General features: G+C 37.5%; 1 protein-coding gene across 1 annotated transcript; it reads right to left on the reverse strand.

The window, feature by feature from the left end:
- Window positions 1-1,560: 1,560 nt before the first annotated feature.
- Window positions 1,561-19,738, reverse strand: LOC139743864 (inositol 2-dehydrogenase-like). Its single transcript, XM_071654327.1, has 8 exons — window positions 19,682-19,738; window positions 18,883-19,121; window positions 17,932-18,002; window positions 9,376-9,484; window positions 4,932-5,059; window positions 3,647-3,870; window positions 2,312-2,477; window positions 1,561-1,673 (listed from the first exon to the last, which is right to left on the reverse strand). Exons 1-8 carry the CDS (start codon window positions 19,736-19,738, stop codon window positions 1,561-1,563), a joined length of 1,107 nt encoding a protein of 368 aa, XP_071510428.1.

Raw genomic sequence — 19,738 nt, forward strand, 5'->3', positions numbered from 1 at the left:
CGACAGCTATAGCTGCCGCTGTCACTCGATGAAATTCTTGCCCATCGCGACAGGTGTCGCAATTTGCCCTCGAATGTAGTCTTTACATCAAGTTAATTTCGTATATATATATATATATATATATATATATAATAACGAGAGTAAAGAAGAGGCGGTAGACGTAGCTTTTGAATCCTCACAGTTTGATTTTCTCGAGCTTTCGGGCCCTGCCCTTTATCAAGACTGAGGACAAATCGGACAAAAAGGCAGGACCCGAAAGCTCGAGAAGTAAGATCAAATTGTGAGGATTCAAAAGCTACGTCTAACCGCCTCTTCTTTACTCTCGTTATACACACTACTAAGATGAGTTATGTGTTAACAAAAAAAAAGAATAATGGTGATACATCAAACGAGTCTATAATTGTGATATCGCGATTGCCGACAACAGATCATATGCTTCATGCCAATTTAGATTTTCATACTTTATTGAAAATATAGAATGACAATATTCATATAGATACATATCCGTTTACCTGATCGTATACAATATTATAGAGTTTGAAGTGAAATCTAGAATGAACAATGGAATATTGATGACAATGTAGTCCTATACGTGACTTTAAATAACAAATCATGTTCATACAATTCTGTTTTTCGGAGTCCTATCGTGTCATACTAAACACAAAAGTGAATTTTGAAACCTCACATAAATCATAGATCGATAATAGGTGTTACTTTTTATCTGTAAAGTTACATGAGAGTCTCCTTTGCAATACTCTTCGGGTCCACAAAGAAATGCAGTCGTTAAGACTCTTACATTTCAGATATGCATACACAAAACGATTTAAGTCCATGGCTATCTCTTTTTTCTTTTCTTTTTTTCTTATTTTTCCAATTTTTAGCAAAAACTTATTTCACCCATTTCCTTTTCAAATGACGTTTCCATTGTTTGACACACCCTAAAATATTTAGAAACAGTGTGACACTGTGGAAACATTATGTTGTTGTCGTTTTTTAACATTATGTGTAAATCTGAATGAGCTCATGAGCTCACTGTAAGACTCGCCCTACATTCCCGACGCGTTTCCCGAATGACCTCTATATTTCCTCAGTTGGTTTAGACGCGTCGCTAGCTCATTTTCAAAGCGACATGATTTTACGCATAAGCTTAAATTGCAGCAATAAGTAATATTATGGAATTCGTGTTCAAACAAAGAATAAACTTCCGTAGTGACCAGAATGGCCCGTCAAGTAACGCTTTGGGGAAGCATTTGGGGGAGCTACCACACATACACGCACGGCACACCTATGACACATGACACTAAAAAAAAAAAAAAAAAAAAAAAAAAAAAACTAACTAACTAACAAAAAACATGCGAAGTTAAGTGAAATGAAATAGAAGCAGTCCATAGAAGCAGTCCGTAATTCAAATTAGCATGAATCAGAAACGCCGTGCCGGAGGATGAGACGGGAGAGCTCGACATCGGTCTGAAAGCGGACCTGGTCTCAGCGACGCCTAGCTGATTGGTGATGCCGCGTGGGTTCCAGGTTCAATATACTTCCTATAGCTGTAGACCTAGGCTAGGACGAAAATGTAACCAGTTTGCCTTCTTTGTCCGACAGCCTACAGAGGTCGCAAACTCTGGTCGCCAGAACAGTGTCCGCCTTGCTGACATCCAGAGCGTCTGTGTTTCCTGGGCCAAAGGCAATGATTAGTAATTTCTTAAGAAAACTCCCACTGTGAGTTAATATTATATCTACAAGTCTCACTGTTACCATGGCTATGTTTTGTGGATATCATAATTGTAATCATTCTCATTCTGAAACTAATCACGATAATCATACTATAATCAGAGCCCACATTCAAGATTTTCATACTTGTTCTTTCTTCAGCTCAGATCTCACCAGCACTGTAAAATATATCTGCGTTAATGTGACGATCTGAAATTTTGCACCATAATTACTACAGTTCGACAAAGACACAATGTCACTCCTTAATATCAATAAATGACTAAATTGACGCAAAGGCCTAAGTTTTTAAGAAACTCAGGGGTGTGATTTTATTATCTGTTCTATACTCTGCCGTCCATAAGGCGACACTCGACGATCTTTCCGTAACTCAAAACGTTCCCCATTTATATCAATTCATATAGCATGTGTTCTGATCATAACACTAGCTCTTAACAAAGACGTAATAATGCTTAATGAGGACTGATGGTCCTTTGACATGGTTGGCTTGTTGGCTCGCGTGCTTGTGAGTGTGTTAGCTGTTTTATAAATACACCTTACCTTCTACCACGTCTAAAAAGTGGGTCATCTGTTTTATAAATACCTTCTACCACATCTAGGAAGTGGGTCATCTCAAGCCTGTACGATTCCTCGTATCTTTTTAGCATCTCAGAATGGATGGGGTCGTAGGTCACACTTCCGGCGCAATGGTGTGCGCTCGGTCCCGATCTGACGTTCTTCATCTGGAGCAAGCCTTTGGTTCCCTTCACCTATGCAAAAAGAAATGAATAGAATGAACGAAAAATGAAATCAGGAACAGGGCCCTATTTTATAAAGCGCCTGTTTGTAAAGTTACGCATGACTTTACGAACGACTGAAATATGGAGTGCCAATGTATGCCCATTTTTTTCTCCCTACGTCTTAACAAAGTGCGACTGTATTTCAATATTTCATCTAGGCCTACATTGGGGCAAAAGCACACTTTAAGTCTTGGGTAACTTTACAAACAACTTTATGAAACAAGGTCCTGGTCCTTTTTAGGACCTGCAGAACTCCGTTCTATTCAATCCATTCATGTTATCCTACCTTTAAAGGTAGCAGCCATAGTACGAAATAAGAATTGCGTGCGAGATGTTGACATTGTGGTATCGGACGAGTGCGTATCAGAAGTTAAGCTAAAACCAGCGCCAAATCGAGCAGCGAGAAATGACAGCATTTCTTTTTTGTCGTCTGGTCTGAATGTGTCCTATTATTTCAGCTGACCACCAATACGCCACAGACACGTACAATCACTGACATAGGCTGCTTGATTTGAGGTTCTTGATCATGAATTAGGCCCTACATGGTGAGCACCTTTAACAATAATGACCAGTCGTTATAGGAACGAGTGTACATGTATATTTTTTCATGCTGGGGTTCAAACATTACAATTATACCTGATAAGCATTAACCCAATAAATAGTCCTAATTTTTTTTTTTCATTTCCTATAAGACCGTCTAATCTCGTATACAGAATTCATAGGCATCCCTTCATACTGAAACCGTATTATAAAAACTCTTCATCTAACACGAAACGAACGTTATCCGTCGTCGATGAGACGTTGCAACGATGATTTAAATCAGAGAAAGACAAACAGATGGTATAGAAGAATAAACAGAAATAATCTTCATACATATCACCTACAGATAGACTTACATACATAACACCTACAGATAGACTTACATACATAACACCTACAGATAGACTTACATACATAACACCTACAGATAGACTTACATACATAACAACATACACACACAAACACAGAGAGAAAGAAAGACAGAAAGAAAGAAAGGAAGGAAGGAAGAAAGGAAGGAAGGAAAAGGAGAGACGGAAAAGTAGACGAGTAACACAGGAAGAGATTAAAAGTCTCATCAAGTTTCGCCTCCTCATCGATACCTCCAATCGCTGGTCGAATCCGTAGATGGCCTCGCGACTCTTCTGGATGGTGGCCAGGACGCCACTGGGAAACTTCAGCACGATGATGGCTTCGTCGACGTCGTTGATGTCCGCTATCCGAGGGTCGGTGGCGAGACCCTGAGCGAAGACGGTTTCCGGCGCCTCTCCGACAATCCAACATACGATATCCACTTCGTGAATGCCACTATCTAAGTATATGCCACCTGCAAGAAAAGAGTATCCAAAAAGGGCCAGTTAGTCTCGTGGCTCTAGCTGATGGTTTCAGGATTGGGAGGCAGGCCTAAATCAGTGTACACCTGTAGTTTGACGAAGAGTTTGGTGTCGGAATAACACGTGACAATAGTCTTGCTGGCTCAATCTGGTCATGCGCATAGAACGGAGGAACACCCCTGTTCAATTTTCTTCCGTCTCCTATTTGTCCGGTTTATTCGTCTTCCCGTCATGCTTTAGAGACTATGTTCCACCATAATTATGTACTGGATGACTTTGATACTTAAAACATGAAATGGTAATGCTTGGCGACGTAGAGACACACATTGTATAGTAAAAAAATTACCGCATTACATATTGACACTCTGTACACACTCCATAATGATATCTGCACTGTAGAGGAGATCGATACAACTATTGGGTGAACAACCCCCCATCACAAACGGATTTTACGGTCTTATGCCGAAATGCGAGGTTAGTCAGTAACCCATGTTTAAGAGCAGACAATGACGTGACAAGACTCGCAGCTTTCTTCATGACTTTAAATGAACCCCGCAGTGTAGTGCCGATTGACACGGAAACTCCACAGCGATGTATACACTGTCCAAAGTGCCGAGGCACTGAATGCGTTAAAAAAAGTTACACTTTGGTGACCGCTCGAACTTCTGAAAAGCATACACTTTGAATGACCAGACGAGAACACTATCAACACCAAAAGCTGCTCCGAACGGAGTCAAACAGGGGATTTGAAATTCGAGAGTTATTGTTTGTTTGTTTGTTTGTTTTGCTGTTATTTTTTACTAGACCATTAAAGCTCCTCTGAGCGTTCCTTGAAGAAGGAAGAGGAGAGGGAGGAGAAGGAAGAGGAGGAGGGGTAGGTTGGGAAGAGAAGGTGTAAGAGGGGAAGAATGCGAATGAGCGCAGGAGCGGTAGACGAGGAATAGCGGAAGGAGGAGGTGATTATGGGAAGAGAGGGTAAAGGTAAAATTGGAAGAGGTGGAGGGGTGACACAAGGGGAAAAGTACGAATTTCGGCCCACCCCCTTTAAACTCACCTGAAATCTTGAGGTAGTCGATTGACGGGAACTGGAGATCGTTGGCCACGAAGTGAATGCGGCGCACCACGCCAACGCTGCCGGCCACCACTTGATCCCTCACTGCACGAATATGGGGATCAAAACGCCTGACGAACACACTCACAAATTATCTCGATGCCAAACGCACAACACTAAATCTGAATTGGAATTGCTTGAAGGTGATCGCGCATTAATGATTAATTGATTATGATGATAATAACGATGCAATACAATGGAATACAATGTCAATCAGCACCAGACGAAAGAAGATATTGAACCAATGAATACTCATATCATTTTCAGCATCACACTTGTTTTTATTATCATCACTACTATAGTAAACTTCATACTCTCCCTTGCAATTTTTGTCATCTTCTATATAGGTCTATCCCGCATTCGTGAAAACACAAAACGACTCGACCAGCTTACTTAGTATATTGCACACTCGGGAAACTACAAAATGAGAAGGATGTATGAGTGGAGAGAATGAATTGCTTAAACAGTGATCATCATGGCGTCTGTTACCCCTTCGTCATGTTTGTTCGTTCGTTTGTTATATTTCTGGGTGCACGTCACGAGACCGACACCCACGAGTCATACACCCCACGAGTCATACAGCCCACAAGTCATACAGCCCATGAGTTATACAGCTCACGAGTCATACAGCCCATGAGTTCGACACTAAGCTAACAAGGTCCACGAGACCGACACATTAAGCGCCATGTTGTATCTGTCGAACTCATGGGCTGATTTTACTTAGTGTCGGTCTCATGGGCTTTATTTGCCTAGTGTCGAACTCATGGGCTGTAGGACTCGTGAGCTGTATGACTCATGGACCTGTTTTCAATGTCGAACTCGTGGGTTGTATAACTCGTGGGTGTCGGTCTAGTGGGATGACCCCATATTTCTTCCCACTGGGATATTTATTATTCTACATCAAACATATATCTATCTAAAACGCATAATACATCATAATATTTCAAACAAAGCACTTTGAAAAACAGCAATGAAATATCGTGACTCAGATCATTATACTTCTATTATCATACATATCAAGAGACCTCGACACCATTTCTTTGCAGTAAATGTTTCCTTGTTATGATATTCCCTTATGCTATCTTTACACAAATTGAAATGAAGTATTATTTTCATTTTACAAGCATAAAAATCTCACAAGCATAGTAATATAATTCAATGCCGAATCGTTAATACCCAAAAACCAAATAATTCATTTTCCGTCGCATATGTTATTTCTAAATCAGCATGATCAGCACTATAACACTAATTCATTCTCTTTTACTTCAACCCATAATCTATCAACATACTGGCACTCACTCAAAAGAAGTATTTAAGTTTCATTAAGTTGTTAAAGTTTATATCATTTTACTTTCAAACGCACTTTGCTGATGAACTAATTAAGGCCACAAACCACCTGTCAAATTAACGCGATTAATGCAGTATGCACTTCATATTTCTATTTTCACATTGTCAATTAGAAAATGGTTAAATTAGAGTGACGATGTTATGGCTTCACAATTCTCCTTTTGGTCAGTGCGCATAAATACCTCACTCTCCTATTTCGAAGGCATGGTTTTCTAACCTTTTCACAAATCCACAAACGTTTGAAGCGAAGGCTAGGGGTCATCCCACTAGACCGACACCCACGAGTCATACAGCCCACGAGTTCGACATTGAAAACAGGTCCATGAGTCATACAGCTCACGAGTCATACAGCCCATGAGTTCGACACTAGGCAAATAAAGCCCATGAGTTCGACACTAGGTGAAAACAGCCCACGAGTTCAACAGATACAACACGGGGCTTAATGTGTCGGCCTCGTGGGTCTTGTTAGCTTAGTATCGAACAAATGGGCTTTATGACTCGTGAGCTGTATAACTCATGGGCTGTATGACTTGTGAGCTGTATGACTTGTGGGCTGTATGACTCGTGGGTGTCGGTCTCGTGACGTGCACCCGAAGGATACCACATTTTTGTTATAATTGAAACTACAGGAGATTCGTGAGGAAAACTATGGAAAAGTGCGTGATGATGAAAAAAAATAAATTCGTGAAACGGAAAATTCCATGGTTGATTTCATTCTGATTTGAGCAGGATTACTCTTGCGTGCGTTGTCTGACTTTATTGTATTGAAGTCTTTACGCCCCCTCAAACGCTCTATTGTGAATTGCAGAAAGGAGATGAACAAATTAAACAAACACATTTTAAAGACCACAGAAACAGTCTGGATAGTTCGCAAGTTTTATATAGTGGCATGAGGTTACTATGCTAGAAACTATCGTGGCTTCGATCACGAGGTCAAAGCATGATCATAATTCATAATCTCCCCTCCTCTTATTTCTTCTTCTCTGTACAATCTTGCTTACATGATGTCATCTCTTGTTTTTAACGCTTATTTTTACCTTATCCTTCTACCTCCTGCTGTTAACTCTTATCTATACTTTATCCGTTACCTTCCTTAACTCTTAACTTTACCTTACCATTCCTCTCCTATTTGTAACCCTTATCTTTACCTTTCCATTTACCTCCTGTTTTAACTCTTGTCTTTCCCTTGCCATTTACCTCGTTTTTAATTCTTATATTTTCCTTACCCTTTTCTTCCGTTTTAATCTCCTATCACACCTTATTTTCTATTTCTTGCTTTTAACTCTTATCTTTACCTTATCCTTATTTCCTATATATTTCTATTACCTTTTACCTTACTCTTTTCTCCTGATTTGAACTCCTATCTTTACCTTACCCTTTGTCTCCTGTTTTTAAGTCTTATCTTTACCTTACCCTTTACCACATGTTATCTCTTATCCTTACCTTAACCTTTACCACCTAAACTTATCTTTTCCTTACCCTTTCTCTCCTATTCCATTACTATCTCTTGTTAACTATTATCTTTACCCTTCCCTTTTACCTCGTTTTTAATTCTTGTCTTTTCTCTATCCTTTACATCCTGTTAACTCTTTTATTTACCTTTTCCTTTACCACCTAAACTTATCTTTTCCTTACCCTTTCTCTCCTATTCTAACACTTATCTTTACGTTACTATACAATCTCTTAACTATTATCTTTACCTTCCCTTTACCTCCTGTTTTTAATTCTTGTCTTTTCTCTATCCTTTACATCCTGTTGTTAACTCTTTTATTTACCTTATCCTTTACCACCTAAACTTATCTTTACCTTACCCTTTCTCTGCTATTCTAACTCTTATCTTTACGTTACCATTACAATCTCTTGTTAACTATTATCTCTACCCTTCCCTTTACCTCCTGTTTTTAATTCTTGTCTTTTCTCTATCCTTTACATCCTGTTAACTCTTTTATTTACCTTATCCTTTACCACCCAAACATATCTTTTCCTTACCCTTTCTCTCCTATTCTAACTCTTATCTTTACGTTACCATTACAATCTCTCGTTAACTATTATCTTTACCCTTCCCTTTACCTCCTGTTTTTAATTCTTGTCTCTTTCCCTATCCTTTACATCCATGTTGATAATTCTTTACCTCACCCTTTATCTTTACCTCATCCTTTATCACCGTTTATCTCTTGTTTCCTTACCTTTAACCTTTATCTTATGTGTTTGATCCTTATCCTTACCCTATCCTTTACCACCTAGCTGTTGTTATCTATTATCTTTACTTTATCCTTTATCTCCTATATTAACTCTAGTATCCTTACCTTACCCTTTATTTCCTGTTGTAACCCTTATCTTATTTGTACCTTACCCTTGATCTCCTGTTATAACTCTTACCTTATCCTTTCTCCGCCGTTTTGAATCCTATACTTATCGTTTATTTCTTGTTTTTAACCCTTATCTTTACTTTACCCTTATCTCCTGTTTGTAACTAAGTTCTATCTTTACATTACCCTTTATCCGGCACTATCATAATTATATTTTTCTCATGCCTATATAGCTCTTATATTGGCCAAGTTTACAACCATTACTGTCCGGGGAAGACTACGGCCGTAATGGCAATGTTCTGATTTGTTTGTACATGTACTATCAAAACGTTTAAAGAGCGATACTATCCCTCTCTGGTTTCGAACATGAAACTTTCATATTTGACTTCTATGTATACTGTACTTTTGTAAATGAAAATGAAAGTTATATTGATAAAGATAATGTAAATGATTCTTCTCCCTCTCTTTTTTTGGTGTTGTCAAGTTGTTCCTAAAAACCAGAACTATACAAACCGATTCCATGTATTGATATGCTCTGATGTGTACGTATAATGGAATACAAATTGTGGACTGGAATGCTAGTGAAATACCGTCCTGTAATCTAGTTACTATTGGTTCTAAGAGAACAGAATTTTTGTATACATATATTTGAACAGACTAGCAAACCGGTCCATTGCGAAAGCATCCACCATTAAGAAAGAAAGAAAGAAAGAAAGAAAGTGCTCACTGACCTGTTAAAGGCACAAAATAGGGGTAGTCCACATTCCTCGGCCAGCGTGTATAAAGCCTTGACTCCATTTAGCGTCATAGAGAGCGGCTTCTCACAGAACACAGCCTTCCCTATACACGTATTGCATACATAAATATGCGAGAGAAATCACTTATGCGCGAAGACTCCGACAACGATTACTATTAAATAATATTTCGGCACACCGCAGGCATCATATACGCATCCCCTCACAGTGAACTCAGTTCCCAGAAAACTCAATTCGGCTTTAACATGCTTCACGACTTTGATTACACGCCGTATACCCGGCAGTAGTTTTCCATTTGCATTCACTAAAGCTGTTACTGTCTCTTTACACAAGCCTAACAAACACTTACAATTAATTTGATTTGTGAACATAATTCTAGACAGCACCCCGTGCGTACCTGTCTATAGAGTTTATTGTTCTTGTTTGTTCTTTTTTAATGATAAAAAGCACTAACAGTATTTTCGCCATCACCGACCCTACTCTAAAGGTTGTGTGTACTTTTTTTCATTCACTCTATATAAATTCCCTACCCATGGGGATGATTGCTGCTAAACTTTATCACTGACAGAATAATTATGCATATAATTATACAATCTAGATATCTTGAATAGCCAATGTAGCGAATAGTATATAAATATGATGTAAGACGACTTCTAGATCAGTTATTCTATAAAAACTGCCAGGAAAAGAGAGGGGCGGTTGTGAAATTCACCGAGTTGTTAAAAGTTCTGCTCTTGATATCACAGTGAGCACGCACCATAGGAGACAATTCTATATACCAAGGGAAATTCAAGTAACTTTGAGATTCTTGGGTCATTGGTATACAAATTGAACAACATTGTACCCCTGCCCTTACCACTGCTTGCGATCATATTGCATGGTTAAAATCTGATCTTGCATTTTACCAGACAAACTGGCAAATTCTAAACTATCAATTTTACATTATTATCACCATTTCCAAATGCATTAGTTATTTTATATTTCCAACAACAGCCACTTTTCTTCCACTTTTACCAGCACCTACTACACTAGTACCAAACTAAATATAAGTCATCTTATGATTCACTACTAGTATAGCCTACTATACACCCTTGGAGTACTACGACTACTACAGTACTACCACTACTACTACTACTACTGCTACTACTGCTACTACTACTACTACTACTACTATTACTACTATTACTACTACTGCTACTACTACTACTACTACTGCTACTACTACAACTACTACTATTACTACTACTACTACTACTACTATATAATTTCTCCTATATAATACTGATACCACTTCCACTTCTAATACTACTACTACTACTACTTACTGTTACTACTACTGTTGCTATAATACTGCTACTTTTCGAGTGTCGTTGCTGCTTCATTATAAGACCACAAAGCAGAAATAATACTGCCAGTTCTATTACTAAACCACATCACAACTACTACTATTACTACTACTATTACTATAATAATGCTACTTTTCGAGTATCGTTGCTGCTTCGACCATATAGCAGAAATAATACTACCAGTACTATATTACTAAACCACACCAGAACTTCTCTACAAGTAATATAGTATACTTGCGCTGCACTGAAAATTGTTTCACTGTTATACTGCAATTATATTTTACCTTAATTACTATAAAATCATACTGCCACTACCTTTTTAATAGTATCGCAACAACTGCCCCTTTAAGTACATGTACTTCCTTTACGTCAGTTTCTACAGTCCAACAAGGACATGCGCACAAAATGATCCTGTTGAAGTGACTAAAGAAAAAAGAGAGAAGAACAAAAAATATTTGTATATACTAACCTTTTATACTGATTGTGAATATTGTATATCAGTGCTGCCTATACACAGCAATGACTTTATACTTCTCCGTGTATATCCTTTCTTCATTGATTAGATAAGTTAAGCCTTCACAGACCCACTCTTAATTGCACCAAAAAAAAAAAAAAAAGCAATGAGGAGAAGGAGGAGATGAAGGTAAATTGGATTTAGCTTTTACCTTACCTGTTATACTTACAATTGCATCATGAAATAGGTCTATAGTGAAAGTAAACTTAAAGCAGGTTATTTGCTGCGTGACATCATTTCACACCTTTTCTTCTTTGAATTATTTCTATTTTGTAATAAACAAGGAAGAGGAGAATGAAGAAAGAAAAATCCTTTTATTTGTTAAAATGACTGAAACCTGTGTTAAAGCTGACTTCAAAGTTTAATACATTTTGTTTTTGTATGTGTGTGAAAATTCTCCAAGCATAATACGCATAATATGAAGTTTTTTTTTTCTTTTTCCCTTTTCATTTCCATTTTCTAGTCAAGACAAAGTAATACATACAGTACGCATTTATTCATAATATCTATTCCACAATGTATGTCCATGTTGACATCAAGTTCTTTATTTTTCGTGTGGAATGCTGATTCTCATGTATGACATTCAGATCAAACCCAGTATTGAAAAAAATAATCAGATGATAAGGAAGAAAGGGAATAGGAAAACGATCTACATAAACCCCATTTGTTTGTTTGTGTAATGGATAAAGTTGATCACAAATTAAGATATATATGTATTTGTTGTACGAGCCCCCCTTTTCCAGTACCAACCAGGTTTAAATACATGTTTGTATTTGTAATAGTTTCTCGGTAATCAGAATTATCATTTTATGTTTTGTTTTTGGTAACAGTTCCGGGGAAAGTTAACTCATATAATCATTTTTATATATAATTATACTTAACAAAGATAAAATGTTTGTTAGTATAATGTAATACGATAAGATTGATTTAAAGCTCTGCTACACGAAGCTGTCTCAGTAATTTGTCTTATGTTGTGTTTGTTACTTGTACACCGCCGGAAAATATGCATCCGTTTAACACTAAAGAAGTAATGTTTGACAAAATTTGTTATATTTCTGGAATGTTGTTATTATGAACTTTGCGGTAGCTGGAGGGGGGGGGGGGGGGGGAGGGAGGGACACGGATCACCTGTTTTGGGACACCGTCGCCCAGCAACCTTCGTTGCTGTACTACTTGGGCTTGTTTATAGGTGCTGTTTATACTCATGGATAGTTATGGCAATTTATTGCATCATATCAGGTGATGTTGGCCCCTTGACTGCCGTTGGTTGTCTTAATGTATTAGTTATTTAAAATTCAAAGCCATAACATATTTAAAATAACTGGAGATTGGGAGGCGTTGGGAGGCGTGTTGTCAGAACGTTATTTTTATGCAAGAGTGTAATGACGTAATAATTGTGCAAACATTTTTCCCAGGTGACAACACGCCTTAATTTTTTCATCTATTCTCGGCTTTGCTTTTGCCTTCTTATGCACACACACACACCTGTAGACACATGTATACCCACGAATGTTATAAGTTAATTGCATAGCCGTTTTGTTCAGTTCGTCAAGATTTGTTGTCTAGATTCTCTTTTCATTCCCCCTCTCACTCACTTTTTTCTTTCTCTCTCTCTCTCTCTCTCTCTCTCCCTCCCTCCCTCGCTCTTTTATCTAGGGTACTCACTCACTGAGACAGATTGGGCTATTATTTTATGTATTTACACGTTGTGTACTCGTATTTTGGGCAATTTTGTTTGTATTTGCATATCAGTTTGATGAAAATTTTAACAATAACAATGGAATTGCATTTTTGTGTGTATGTGTTTTTGCATTACTTTGATATAATTGTTCGTACTGATTATAAATCCCAATGGTATAAGAATTAGTTATTTTGGATAGGCGATCCGACTACCAAAAAAAAAAACACCCCACAACAATAACTGGTTCCTTATTTTGTCATTAAGTGGTCGAGAAGTTTAATATGCTCGTGGACGCTGCCTAGTACGTGTAGCACACGTCTTTGTTTGTTAAATAAGTTCATGTTAGGTATTGTATACGAGCCCATGGCCTTGTGTACCATCCGCAACGATGTTGATTCTGTGTCATCTGTGTTCATGTTCGTTTCCTTGTTTTGTCTGTGTTTCATGTTTCTCTGTACGCATTTCGGTTTCCTTTCTTCTTTTAGGTCTGCATACCCCCACGTAGCTGCTGAGTTAGGACCAGGCGGGAGGCCAGCTATTAATTCCCGAATGTTTTATGTTCTAACCCATGGCTGACACAATAAATTTTGCTTTTAATTCCTTGAATAATGATGAATTCTATAACACAGTAAGGCACTCTGAATCTGATCATGCAAATATGATCTCCAGTTTATATGAAGATTACATATCCGATAAATACAATACCTCAGCACAAGAATTTGAATATAACTTTGACTCAAATGATCCAGTCCAAAGTCCATCGTGTGTTTATTTGACCGAAAATCAGTATAAAAATCGGATCACGAATACAGTTGATGAAACATTTTTGTTAGCTCACTTTAACATACGCAGTATCAATAAAATTTTTGATAAGTTGCGCTTACTCTTAGAAAACCCAGATCATAAATCTTGCTCCATCATAGGGCTAACAGAAACATGGTTGAACTCTAATATCAGTCATTTATTTTCTTTATCCGGATTCGAATTTGTATTTAGAAATAGAAATGAGAGAGTTGGTGGAGGAGTTGGTTTGTACATCTCGAAAAAATTTAAATATATTATACATGAGGAGATTAGTGTTATGAGCGATGTACTCGAATCCCTTTTTATTGAATTGATAAATCCACATGGAAAAAACATTATGATTGGTGTAATTTACAGGCCCCCTCGGTCGAATTTGAATGATTTTTTGACAGTTTTGCAGGATTTAGTACAAAATCCCATGATATCTATTAAAGATACATTTCTGATGGGCGATTTTAATATCGATCTCATGAAATGTAACTTCCAAAACAGTTCAAAAGAATTTATAGAAACATTAATGTCTGCTTCGTTTTTACCATTAATTTCCAAGCCTACCCGTGTCACCAGCCAATCGGCTACCCTCATAGACAACATTTTTTGTAATGTTCTTCCACTTCCTGAGTCTGGTATCGTCCTCTCAGACATCACTGACCATTTTCCTATATTTGCTCAGGTTCCAATTAAACTGAATAAACAAAATAATTATTATAAGCGTCGTAAGATTACTGCAGATAATCTTACAAGTCTCCAAAACAATTTAAAAGAACTCGATTGGTCTTCTGTATACAACACTACCGATGTCAATTTGTCTTATGATTATTTCATATCTACTCTTACCTCCGAAATCGATAACCATATTCCCCTGCGTAACATAAAAAATAGATATAAGCAAATTCCAAGACTCCCGTGGATAACCCAGTCTATATTACGATCTATAAATAGGAAAAATAATTTGTTTTATAAATATAGATGTAATCCCACTGAAAAAAATAAGAAAAAATATGTTTCATACAAAAACACACTCACCAAATTATTGCGTACGCAGAAGAAATTTTTTTATGTTAATCAGATAAGCAAATATAAAAATGACATTAAAAACACATGGAAAACATTAAAAAATGCTATGAATACACCTAACAATTCATCTAATATTTTTGAAGTTCGGTGGGGCAATGCCTCCAGCAACACTCCCGCTGGCATGGCTGAAATTTTTAATGACTTCTTTTCTTCAATTGGAAAAAATCTTTCTCAAAATATTCCTCTTTCTAGTAAATCTTTTAGTGATTTTTTAGATACACCTAACTCCAAAACTATATTTTTTGACCCAACATATAAAGAAGAAATAATAAAGATTGTTGCCAATTTGAAAGAAGGTAAAAGTCCTGGCCACGACGGAATTGACAACTATTTGATAAAAAACATAATTCCTCAAATAGTGGATCCCTTAGTACATATTATCAACTCATCGCTTGCAACTGGCCATGTGCCAAATAGCATGAAAATTGCGAAAGTAATTCCTGTTTATAAGAAAGGGGAGAAGGATGATGTCAATAACTATAGACCCATATCTTTATTATCTTCTATTTCTAAGATTCTTGAAAGAATAGTCTACATCAGGACAGTACGTTTTCTTAAAACCTGCGACATATTTTCAAACTTTCAATTTGGATTCAGGGAAAATCACAGCACAACACACGCACTACTTGCCCTCATCGACAAAGTCACACACGCACTCGACACACTTTCACACACAATAGGTATTTTCTTGGACTTCTCCAAGGCCTTTGACACGATTAACCACGGAATACTTCTCGCCAAACTGTCTCATTATGGAATACGTGGAAAGGCCTTGGAGTGGTTCACGAGTTACCTATCAGAAAGATCCCAATTTGTACATGTCAACGGCTTTGACTCTCAAAGTAAAACAATTGCATGTGGTGTTCCACAAGGGAGTTTATTAGGCCCATTGTTATTCATTATTTATATTAATGATTTTCATAGATCCTCGGAGAAACTATCATTCATATTATTCGCGGATGACTCTAATCTTTTTTTTTCCCACCCTGACCCAAATATCTTAATAAGAACAGTCAATGAAGAATTGATAAAGGTCATACAATGGATGTACGCAAACAAATTGTCATTAAATATTCAAAAAACAAAAGTTATGCTTTTTAGTAATTCTTTAGATAGCCTCCCATTCAATATAACATTTGATACTACTCCCTTAGAAGAAGTTTCTTTTTATAAATTTCTTGGTGTTTGCGTTGATAACAAGCTTTCATGGAGGAATCATATTGATAACATATGTAAAATTATTTCACGTAACATTGGCGTAATGAATAGATTAAAATATCATCTTCCTTCATCTGCATTATTAACTCTTTATTCTAGTTTGATACTCCCTTATTTAAACTACGGGATTCTTGCTTGGGGTAATACATATCAGATGTTACTTGATAAACTTCTTTTATTGCAAAAGAAAGCGCTTAGAATTGTTTTTAATTTACATACCCGAGAACATACAGATGCTTTGTTTTCTGACCATAAAATATTAAAAGTAAATGATTTGTATGTGTTTCAACTTGGTCAGTTTATGTTTAATTACAACAGTACCTTTTTACCTAAAATATTCCACGATTTATTTCATCGAAACAGTCATGTTCATAACTATTCCACGCGACGATCCGACGAATTCCATCTTCCGTTAATGAGAACCGCACATGCCCAAAATACATTTCTTTATACCGGACCCAGACTTTGGAATAATTTCGATAATAGTTTAAAAGATTCCCCCAAATTTGTCACATTTAAATATAAACTCAGAAAACATTTACTTTCTACTTATAATCTTAGATAATTTAAATTGCTATAATTTATGCTTGAGCTTTCACCTGTCCTGATGTCGCAGCACTTGGCGTGTTCTGTGTGCAGACCTCTCTTCTTTCTTCTCTCCTTTTCCTTTCCTGTCTATTGTTCTTCGTAGACTTGTATTGTTACCGTCTTCTCTCCTCTCGGTACTGTCTCGCGTCCAACAGTGTATATGCGTGTGGGTAATTGAATGTGTGTACGAATGTATTGTCCTTGTCATATTTTCCCGGTACACGTGGTTCAATGAACAGTGTCCGAGCACTATAGCATTGGTATTCTATATTTTTTTCCCCGACCTGTGTATCTCAAAATAACTACATGTATATTGTTATAGAATAGTATATCATTCACTCATTATTTATCTAGCGATCCACGTCCGACAAGCTTTGCTTTTTAGTGGATCACTATTTTCCATGATCAAATTTATTTTCCGCTCGCCCACGTAGTATTTGTACAGTGTTCCTCTTTATTATTGTACATATATGTTGTTCTATAATTTGTCTCGTATATTACATGAATCTTTTGCAAGCGTTTGAACAATATCATTTAATGACATGTATACATTGTAGTATGTTTTTGATTTTCGTTGATTGGAAATAAACTATGATTGACTAAACTATAGCTCTTTGATAGAGGTCAACAACATCTTCGGTCAAGGATAATTCAACCAAGAAGGAAGAGACTTGTTTTGAGCGAGATGTTGTGGAGTTTATACCGCCACCCCCCCCCCCCCATATAAAAGAAGAATTGAAAACCAAATAAAGAAATGAAACACCCCCTAAAAAAAAAAAAAAAATCGGATAAATTCATAGCAGAATTTTCATAATCCGTGGAATGTAGCCTAAGAAGCTCAGCTTACATGATATCATTTTGGACGACGATATGAATTCCCTTTTCATATATTCCCTGCTACTGGCTTCTAAAAAGAATCGATAAGTCTCATTGGCTGTTTTGTTTGTTTGTTTTGAATGAGCCAGTTTCGGGGGGGGGGGGGGGGACTGCAATAAAGTTTACAGGCATTGACCTACCGAGGTTCGTCTATCAAAGACAAGTGCGTATACAGTTCAGTGCTTATTTGTTGTCAAGAGGACCCGTATTGAAAGTAACCTTTGCCTTTCTCAAATGGCGCCAGTTAAAAAGAGGATATTATCATTTACTGCAGCACGGGAAGCGCGTCTGCACTTCTTTTAATATCTTCCCTTTGACCTCACAAAACACTGCATTTATAATATTCTTTTTATTATGACCCCCTCTCTCACTCCATCCCCCCCCCCTTCTCTCCCCACCCCCTCAGTCTCCCTCGTTAGTTCTCTTACCTGCCTTCAGCCCGTCTAACACAATCTGGTCGTGAGTGAAAGTCGGAGTGCACACAATAATAGCCCGAGTCCTGAAAAAAAAAAAAATATATATATATATATCAATAATGTCACAATAGAGGAATGCATTAAATGTCAATTGCCTTGATTTTAATTCACAATCCGAATTTTCGGGGGCCTCCCCCCTTCGTCAGGGATGACAGTGCAAATGAATTTCCACAGTGATACAGCGAGGTGTTAATATCCTACTGGCGTGCGCAATCTCATGATAATAATACTTATTTTATTCGTCATTCATGCCCACATCAAAGATCCGGACCTGTCAAAGATGTATAGCGTCCCGATCAGTTAGACAAACTCTTTCTTTTCTCATCCTCCAACATCTGTCTGTCTGTGTATGCCTGTCTGTCTGTCTGTCCGTCTGTCTGTCTGTCCGTCTTTCTCCTTTTTCTCTCTGATAGAATAGTCGTCCATCCATGCTTTTAAATGAATGTTTTATGTTTATGTTGCTATATCCCTCCCCTCTATCTCTCATCGATTCATGTACATCTTTTATTAATGATGAATATCTTACTTTATATGTTTCTATTTTTTCCTCTCTATCTCTCTTCACTACATGTCCATTACTTTCGCCTTTGTGGACTTCCATGTCCTATGTAGATGTAAGTCTCTATTTGGGGATACTTTTTTTTAAATAATATGTTGCTAATCCAAGGACTGCAGAGAGGAACTAACTTTTTTCGGTAAAAGTGGCATACACTATTTTCTTTGTCCTATTGTGTTTCTTTGAAAAGAAGAAGCGGCTTTTGCAAAACATGATGCACTATACAGGCGGGAGAAAAAATAGAGACATATGAGGCGCCCACGCATGGTGATACGTCTAGCGCATAATCTTCTCCCAACAAACCACTGTGTGTTCATGGATGTCTCCTTTTTATTCAGATTATGTACCTTTCGTCTTTCCACACTTTATCCGCGTTGTCGACGGCGATGAGCTCCGCGTTCGCCAACCCGGTCGTTTGCGCCATCACCTTCTTACCGAAGTCGACGTCGGCCTCGACAATCCATCTCAAGTCCACTCGGGGGTCAGCGACGAGGTTCTTGATGTGGACTTGGGCTATCCTGCCGAGTCCGAAGAGGGCGACTCCTACACCTTTGTTATTCATCCTTGTCGCTAAATACAGACCTACCTGATAACAAAGACCTCGAAGACATGAATACAGAAATAGGAGCCAACACAACATGGTCAATAATCTTAACTTTTATTGGTTGCAACACCTTTTTGTTTGTTTGTTTTTTCCTTCTGATTTTTATGATACTGGGGTCAAATGTGTTGATTGTCCATGTGGGTTTTTTTTTTTGTTTTTTGTTTTTTTTTTGCTTTTTGTTCTCGTTTTTCATTGTGCTTGTTTGTTTGTTTTCAGGCCTCATTATTTAGCTGAGACTTGCAAACATGATGATCTGCACGAAATGATAGGGGGTAGCGACCGGCCTCGATTTCGAGCACAGTTTTAATCATGACATGAAATCATGACACAGGTGGAATTATACTCGGTAATTATCTCAGTAAAGTTCATCTGAAATATCACAAGGAAGAAAAAGAAGACAAAATCGAGAAACTATTGCCGTCGGATTTAAGAAAGCGTGTTTGGAAAAGGAAGCAGCTAGACCGATTCACTGATGTTCAGAAAAAAAATAACAACAGACAAACAGCGGAACGTACTGCAAGGTATGTAGGGACTCCACTTACCGTGATATAGCCCTGGCGCCGAATGCAGGACATGCCCTTGACAGGCCTTGACGCCAT

The sequence above is a fragment of the Diadema antillarum genome, unplaced genomic scaffold (assembly GCF_040938485.1).
Source record: "Diadema antillarum isolate AM-2024a unplaced genomic scaffold, OU_Dant_1.0 seq00001117_RagTag, whole genome shotgun sequence".
NCBI lineage: Eukaryota > Metazoa > Echinodermata > Echinoidea > Diadematoida > Diadematidae > Diadema > Diadema antillarum.